Here is an 8,797-nt window from a genome sequence, read left to right on the forward strand (position 1 = left end):
CAGACACACACAGATGTACACACGGACACACACGCACGCACGCACGCACGCACGCACGTACGAACACCCACACACGTACGCACACACGCACGCTAGCACGCACGCACGCACGTACGGACACCCACACACGTACGCACACACGCACGCACGCACGCACGCACGCACGTACGAACACCCACACACGTACGCACACACGCACGCGTGCATGTGTGCGCACCCACACACACACAATGATGAATATTTGCTGTAGGGATTACGTGTGAGGCGGTTGGTCAATTGCTCAACCATGATATGACACAGAGTTCACAGTAGGTGCAGTGAGACCCTTGGACAAAAGCAACTACCAACTATGACTAGAATGGAAATTATGGATGAACTGTACAACCGCTGAATGTATATTGTGCGCTTGTTTACATACTTGTGCTGTAGCCATGAGAACCGTACGTATGCGCTTTGTCAGATCCTTCACCTCTGCTGGGAACGGAGTGTGCTGCAACGCAGAAATTGACAAACCTTTTTTTTATCTCCACATACATACCCGTCTCTTGTCAAGTATAAATCAGATATTTGACACTAATCTATTAAACCAATATAAGATGAGCACTCTGAAAGACTGACAATCCTCATCGCCTCACAAGGGACCCTAATTGACAAAGGATAAAAAAAACGTTGAAATTGCAGTGCAAGAAATAAAGATCGTCACAGTAATGAATGACTTGCAAATAATGCTGACTGTCGCTTACCTGTATGGCCTTGTCAGTGTTGGCATAGTTATTAATGTTGGACAGGCTCTCTTGGAAGCGAGCGTTGTTCAACCCAACAGCATCTCCCAGCAGCTGCGACACAGATATGATTGCCTACAAAGCCAACAGTAGCATTAATACAAACACTAGCATAGATTTTTGAATTTTTGATAGAAATTTGCGAAAAATTATAAATATAAAATAAGCATTACTAATTTGAATACTGTTAAAAACTCATGCTTTCTATTCACTCAGAGCTTTGCAGAGTATTCATAGTTTCTGCTGAGTAATCTCTGAACTGCATCATAAGCCTACCAAAATCTGATTGGTCCATCATAAGTCAAGTGACTGCATGCATCACCAATGTTAAAAATATATACAAATCAGTTTTGCCTCCCGAATGAAACCCAATTACATTTTAAAGCCGGCGAACTTGCCTGAAATTCTTAATGTTTCACAAAGATGACTGAATCAAGGTAGAAACTTCTATTTGTGAGAACGGTTCCAAAGTATTTAGTAGTAATTAATGCTTGTAGCTAATTATTGTTGTAGATTGTGAGTAGCGGAATGGCGCACCTGCAAGTGAACTCGCGTGAAGTTTCTCCTGCCTGTAAATTCAAAGTTATTTCTCATCAGCAGGTAGAGCAGTGCACAGGCCTCGACACGGGTGCTACGCAACTTGGAGTTGCAACAGTGTAGGATCTGCAACAAATGCGGCTGTGTCAACTACGAGCAACAGAACCAACACACAACAACAACAACCTCAGTGTAGCACGTGTAATAAAGATACGTCTGTGATAACTAAGAAACCTGCGCAGATACACCTCAATATAGCAACTCAAACAAACGTAGCTGACAAATGCAAGTAACTTGTACAGTCATACTATACCTGTGTGCATGTGTGCTCGTTTGTGTGTGTGTGTGTGTGTGTGTGTGTGTGTGTATGTATGGTCGTGCATACGTGTGTACGTTTGTGTGCACACGTGTGCACATGTATCTATTTGCATCCGTGTATATGCATGTGGTGCATGGTGAACCACATGCATGAGCAATTCATAATGATCACTAACATTGTAACCAGTTTTTGATGCACTGCTTTTGCGATCAGGATATGCATGCATGCACTGTGACCCCCGGATGGCACCTCATGTATGGATTACAGTGACAGTACGTTAGTATGCATGCAATAACAATACAGCTTGAACCACGAAATACATAGTCCAGAATATTATAAAAATCCTAAATTCAAAATAAGATTAAATAAAAATTACATTAAGTAAATGACAGTGGTATGCCAATAACTAACATAAAATGGGGAAAACGAATGTTGAAAATCGGGAAGGGAAATGGGTATACAAATAAAGATGATTGTGATTTTAATGCTACACATAGCTAGTTGGGGAGAAAATAATAACATCACCAATCTAATTATCATTGTCTATCATCATCAACTATCTATGTACTGTTACACACTTAACTGGTTTATTCAGTCTTGACGACAAATACATAAATTAGTTTAGCAAACATAACCCAAATTTTCTTGATATTTATATACCAAAGAATCTGAAATATTAGAACAGTACATACCTCGGTAATGAAAGCACCACAGAGTGATGCATTGCCCTCAAACAGAACTTCTTTATACTGAAATAAATCACAAGTTGGTGAGCAAATGTCTCAGACACTCATGCAAACACGTACACGAAGAAGCAACATCGTCTGAGCACCGTACACACCCTTTATATATCTGCAGACAAGCTACATATGTGACCCTGTAGCTACGCTAACTCACTAACAACGCGCAACCTCGTCACATCTACTACCATGTAGATACATCTATACGTCTGACTAACTATACATGTCATATGGTGCCTTTACACACAGGTGACCTATGTTCAGATACAGGAATTTTGCCGTTTGAGAGAGCTCATTGAACCAGACGTGGGAATGCTACTACAAGCGAGAGAATAGACAGACACGCACACACATACTATTATTACTGTGGGCAACCAAGCCTGAAAGAGCAGAAAATTAACCTTGGTCAACAGAACTCTCCATTGAACGATGGAACAAATAGACCCTTTTCACGTTAAAAGCCACGCATTCACAAACTACCTTCCAAGTGCAATTGTGCCTAGGTTATTGACTGATAGAAGTAATATTAGGATAATGATAACACTAATTGATTAAATAACTTCATCGGATCTCTATCTGTCGAAGAGATGGACGAAAATTTCGTCAGAGTAAGTTATTTTGTACTGATTATGGATCTAACTGAGATTAACATTATTAGCAAGATAACACTAATGTTTCGCTAGGTGTTTCAAATGTTAATGTAATCCAACTAGTGCCTATTAATTATTACAGACCTTTTTATTTCATTAGTTTACAATATATTATTACTATGAAAAACGTATAATTTGAAAGTTGCAATTCATACAAAACCTCCACAACTCACATGTAGTAAAATCATTCCAAATACCAATTACTCCACCAATGTACCTGACGTTCCATTCATTTCCAGTCACACACATGCACACACACAGACACGCACACACACACACATTTCATCCCACATGATTCATTCCCTCACACGACAAGCATGTGCAAAGAAGATCAGACTCCACGGTTAGTTATTTAATTAGTTTGCTTAAAAAAGAGACTCCCTCACCTGGTTGACAAAGTTTCTAAGGAAGGCAAACAGATGTTTTAGCAGTGCTTCAGATTGGTTCATCTGCAGGTAGAGCAAGCAGATGTCACACATCCTCAACATCAGCTGGTTGTCTCCACCACCCTGCTGCAGCTGCTCCTGTAAAAACCATGCATCTACGTTGTATAACCGCTACTCAGATGGAGAGGGGTCGAGGAGATGAGAAGGGAAATAGGGTTAGATGAGAGCTCTTATTAGGTACAAGTGCAGAAATATATATTATGTTGGCACTATTTAAATAACATCTGAAATGCACAACAAAAATATTTATGATTTTTATTTTGCTATTTGACTCAATACTAAGATATAAATTTCCATCTTACGCTACAACACCAAAACTTTAACAAGAAAAGAACTGCAACTGTTCACCCTATATTTTTATTGCCCAAATGGGATATAACACTACTACCACTAATAATATACATATATATATATATATATATATATTACTGATGTGCACCATAACTACCCCTGAAGACGTTATTAAGGGTACCTTGAAGCTGGTAGCAAACAGGGCGACAGTGTCAAGGATAATGAGGCCAACCTCTGTGGCCATGCTTGCTGTAAGCAGGGCCGTGTAGGAGTCCATCTCCTCAGTGATTGCCGCTGCACAAAACAAGAGGAAACTCAGAACTATTACAGGAGGGCAATCGTGTTTTTTTCTCTCGAATTCGGATCGGTGTTCGCTCTCTGCCTAGCTACCTATAATCTATATGCCGTGCCTATATCAACGTCAATCACATGGGGATGTAAAACAAACCGATACGTTTGACTGATGTTAAGCTTTTACGTACACGGTTTACACACTAATGGCAATATTGTGTAGACAGTACGAGCCAGGATGCCGTACACTTGTAGTTGTACCTTTCTCAGGAAATTCGTAATGAATATCTTTAATTGGTTTATAAATAGGACTTTTTTCATGTAATACAGTTTCTAATATTTGTTTTATTACACATACAACATATTCTGGCTTGCTACTAGTGGCAAGGGTAATTACTGGGAGAAGTTTAATCAGATCTACATAAGATTGCTTATATATTATTGAAATGCTAGCATATTTTTCTAAACAGGATGCTACAAATCTTGGAAACAAACGGGAGCATTGCAAAACTATGACGTGCATTCCATTTCCCATCCAGGGAAAACTATTTTGTATAATTTTTTTTCTAATTTAATTCATGCCTTATATAAAACCGCAAAACATGGCAGGTGTATAATACACAGAGTGGTAATGCACTGTTCCAGCTCCCATGCATTACAAGTTGCTAACAAGCTGAAAAGCGCATGCACTCACTCCCCAAATACACACACAGAGAAATAGTTAATAATGCTCGAGTAGTTTGCTGCCGAATAGCTTATAAAACTTTACCAAAAGATAAATAAAACTTCATCATTCGATCACGGCAATATTTTTTAGCCACGTATGTAATCAAACAGCTCACATGAAGCAACGCAGCCCTATGAAAATCTATCACATGCAAGGGTCTGGTTTCCACCATTTTTCTTTATAACAAAAGCTAAACCTGTTAAGCAAATACGCTCCTACATTTTTAACAGTGCATCCATGGAAACATATCAGTAGCTTGACTATATACTGATACCACTGACATGCGCATTGTTAAGAGCCATTAACTGGTTTTTAACTGCAATCATGCCAATACACGTCAGGTAATTTATAAGTAATTGCACCCAAGCTCCACTAAACATCACAATTCACCTAGCTCTAGAACTATTGCAGTTCGCTCTGCCACAGGCCTGTGGCAGAGCGAAGGGCTATAGTTCTAGAGCTACAATACACCATGCTGCCACTACATTCAGCATTAAATAGGCCATTCCTATAAACTTACAGATTAATTCAGGACCTGAAAGCAAAATAGAAAGATATCTATAGGAAAAATGTTTTATGAACAAGTATAACAAGTGTTATAAAGTGTATACAGAATGATAATAACGGAGAGCTTTGTTTGATATCAATTAAATTGTCTTAGTACGTCAGTTTGCACGTTTTGACATGGTGTAGCTTTTGATTTTCTTAAAGTGTCAGAGGGTTCATGAATGTGGTATTTTCATACAAAAACCACACTAAACTATGTAAAATTACCAAAAATGCATTGCCCGATGTATTTTGTGATAAAGTTTTCTAGCTGATAAAATTGTCTATTCTTTTTTTTAAATGAAGCCAATTTCTGTTTTTGAAACAAAATTATGAATGCCATGATTGATTAACAAGTCTCCTGTTTTATGGAAAATGTTGTCATGTTTGCTAAACCACTTTTCTTTTATTGTGCGATATGTATAAGTTATTTAAGTTAATACAGGTCCACAATACCTGATTCGAAACCTTTAGAACCATGACAAAATTACATCAAATTTCTAAATTAAACTTAAAAAAACACAACTGATGCCTTGTACTTGCTCGAGTTATCTGTCAACCGCACAAAGTCCCGCTCGACACCACTCGACTTATGTCGTGCGCATGTGTGATACTCCGCGGGAAAAAAATTCGGTTTTCAAAAGCTTTTGGAATTTTGAAATTTTGGATAAGGGATTGTGTACCAGTACCTGCGACATTTTTTATTATCACTTTATTCATTAACACATTGTTAACAAATCATCGGAATCATTGTTTTAACGATGTCAACCTGTGTAAACAAATAGACGGAGGGCATGAAAAACTACGTCAAACTATATCGACCGCCACAAGACCACGCTCCACGAGTCACTGCTCCAGACGGCGCTTTGGTGAAATCTTAACTAGTTGATATTGAACTGACTTACTGAGGGCAGAAGTGCGATCACTGTACGTGCTGATCACTCTACTGGTCAGGTTAGGAGCACGGCGGCTGGGAAGCGTCAGAGCCTTCTGATGGGGGTTGTTCACTGCAAACGCCCTGCAGCAAAAAAAGGTTAGACTTGCCTTATTTGGAAGTTACATTTTTTTGTGCAGTGTGAGAATGAACATGATACATGAACACGAATATTCTCAACCAAAAAAGCCCAATAAAATAAGGAAATCACATCTGACAGAACATCAATCCCAATTCTTCAAAAAACAGAAAAAAATGGTAACCCAGATGCAGATCCCGAAACTCAAACTGTACGTGGTTAGTCACGAACACGAATGCACGTATAGCTCCTTCTTTTTACCAATTCACAGACGTGCCACTAACCAGAGGACTACAGCAGAACTATATTTGATGATTTTACAAGGTATGATGGTATTACAGCACATCTGTATCACCAACTACATTGGATGATTTTTGTTTAATTACACAAGTACCGAAGATCTTCTAACGCTGCACGTATTACAGTACAATCTGGCACTGTCTATATGTTTCTACAGTACCTATGGCATAGTACCAGTGAGGAATAAGCGTGATATGACTCACTGCTGCACGTAGATCTGTTTCCGCCCTGGGTAGGAGAAGTTGGTCAGACACATCTCCAGCACTTTGAAGAAGTCCAGAATCTCTGACTCTGAGCATTTCTGCCACCAACCCAACAGCAGTTCTGCCAAAAAAATATGTAGAGTACATGTAGCATGACCAGCTTGGGTTTATTCAACCCAGTTATCCAACTCGGTTATTTCCATACTACATTCCAAATATCAGGAAATGTGACGCGAACGGGGCAAAATTTCACCATCTATCATCATTCTACAAGATATCAAACATGAGAGCATCCATTTTAGGACACCTTGTAAGCGTCATAACCCCAAATGTTTACATCCTAAGTAAAACTGCATCGTAAAACTGCTCACAATAACTGCTACGTTGAGTCGTTAGTGGCAGAAACCATGCACTAGAAATCACCAGTCATCTGTAACAAGGATTTATAGTAAAGCAGAAAGAGTATTTAGTTATGTAATGAACAATGTAATTTAGAGTAAATATACGAACCGGCACTGATGTTCTCGAGGATGTAGAGAAAACAAATGTGCATGTCTCTAACTTCGTCGCGTTCTAGCTTGTCGTATCGTATCAGCGGCGCCGACTGGACTGCCTGTGACCTGCAGTCATTGTTAGTCATTAGTTTTTATAACAACTCTTACAGTTCTCTGCGTGTGCTATGCATGTACATATATACGCATGCCCACGCATACGCACACACACTATGCGTGTATGTGTATGTATACATAAAATCTTACAGTAAAAATATTTCAGAAAATAAAATACACCCTTGATGATCGCATAAGATACAAAAACCACATAGCACCGCTATCACACGGAGTAGGATTTACAGTATCAGCGAGAATTAAGAAGCAGAATGAAGTCCGCGCGCATTACTGAATTACTGAATTACTGAATTACTGAATTACTTCTGTATTTTGTCGCTTCTGTCATCGGGAGGCTCCGAGCCTTCTCTGTCCTGCAGGGTCGCTGTGCTCGCATTCGAGCTCCTATCCGACATGTTTGCCATACTGCTAGAGCGGCCCTGGTTGCCTAGGCTACCTGTCAATGACAATACAGCGACGAGAAGCATTAACAATATACGCTGCTACGAATTGCCAACCGGTGAACACAGGACGCCACGAGTCGCACCCTGGTGACACGATGGCATCACGAAACAGAAATTGGTGACGTTTTTTAGTGAGTCAGACACTGATGACACAATGGAATCTCAGAATGGAAACTGGTGACAACATGAGATCAGGAGATAAAAATGTAACACCGTAGGATCCCAAGATGGAAGCCGGTTACAAGAGCTGTAGTCCATAAAATACCCGTAATTTGTATGTACATTGTATGCACATTTGTAAGCTACATGTGATAAAACATGTAAAAGCAAGGATCGGGTGATTTGTACCTCCAGCAATGAGTGCAAGCACGGCTGGGTCTTTTATTCCTGGAGGCAGTGTGCTGCTCCTGCTCTCAATGATCAAGGAAGACCTGAAAACAATGAGTTGCAGTCGTACATGGCTATTCTTATGAAGGCTTCTTCTACGTAAGTTTATCCTTGCAAGTAAGAAACGATAGAAACATTGTTACTCGTCGATGGAGTTTTGCGAATACATGCCTTTAGTGTAAGTTGTGGAATTGAATCTTACTAGATGCTGAGAGAAACAACCAGATCACTGTAAGATCCCACAACCAAATGTCTGTGACACGTATTACTCGAGTGCCATCCAATAACCCAACTGTCCGTGACATGCGTCACATATAGAACACAGCTATGACATATGACACATCACTGTGACAGGCATCATCTGTGACATAAGTGATGATGAGACATGAGTGATGATGAGACATGAGTGATGATGAGACATGAGTGATGATGAGACATGAGAGATGATGAGACATGAGTGATGATGAGACATGAGTGATGATGAGACATGAGTGAT

At 39.7% G+C, this 8,797-nt stretch overlaps 1 protein-coding gene across 1 annotated transcript in view; it reads right to left on the reverse strand.

Annotated features, from left to right (window-relative positions):
• Nucleotides 1–8,797, reverse strand: part of LOC106808474 (dedicator of cytokinesis protein 9-like) — a gene marked incomplete in the record, with an annotated part of 57,933 nt that overhangs the window by 8,370 nt on the left and 40,766 nt on the right. The window contains 12 exon segments of the mRNA XM_014811209.1: nt 419–490; nt 744–857; nt 1,320–1,445; nt 2,331–2,387; nt 3,415–3,552; nt 3,947–4,059; nt 6,235–6,347; nt 6,846–6,966; nt 7,356–7,465; nt 7,775–7,907; nt 8,263–8,345; nt 8,571–8,626. Of these exon segments, the coding sequence (XP_014666695.1) occupies nt 419–490; nt 744–857; nt 1,320–1,445; nt 2,331–2,387; nt 3,415–3,552; nt 3,947–4,059; nt 6,235–6,347; nt 6,846–6,966; nt 7,356–7,465; nt 7,775–7,907; nt 8,263–8,345; nt 8,571–8,626 (1,236 nt within the window).

Source organism: Priapulus caudatus, unplaced genomic scaffold (genome assembly GCF_000485595.1).
Source record: "Priapulus caudatus unplaced genomic scaffold, Priapulus_caudatus-5.0.1 Scaffold280, whole genome shotgun sequence".
NCBI lineage: Eukaryota > Metazoa > Priapulida > Priapulimorpha > Priapulimorphida > Priapulidae > Priapulus > Priapulus caudatus.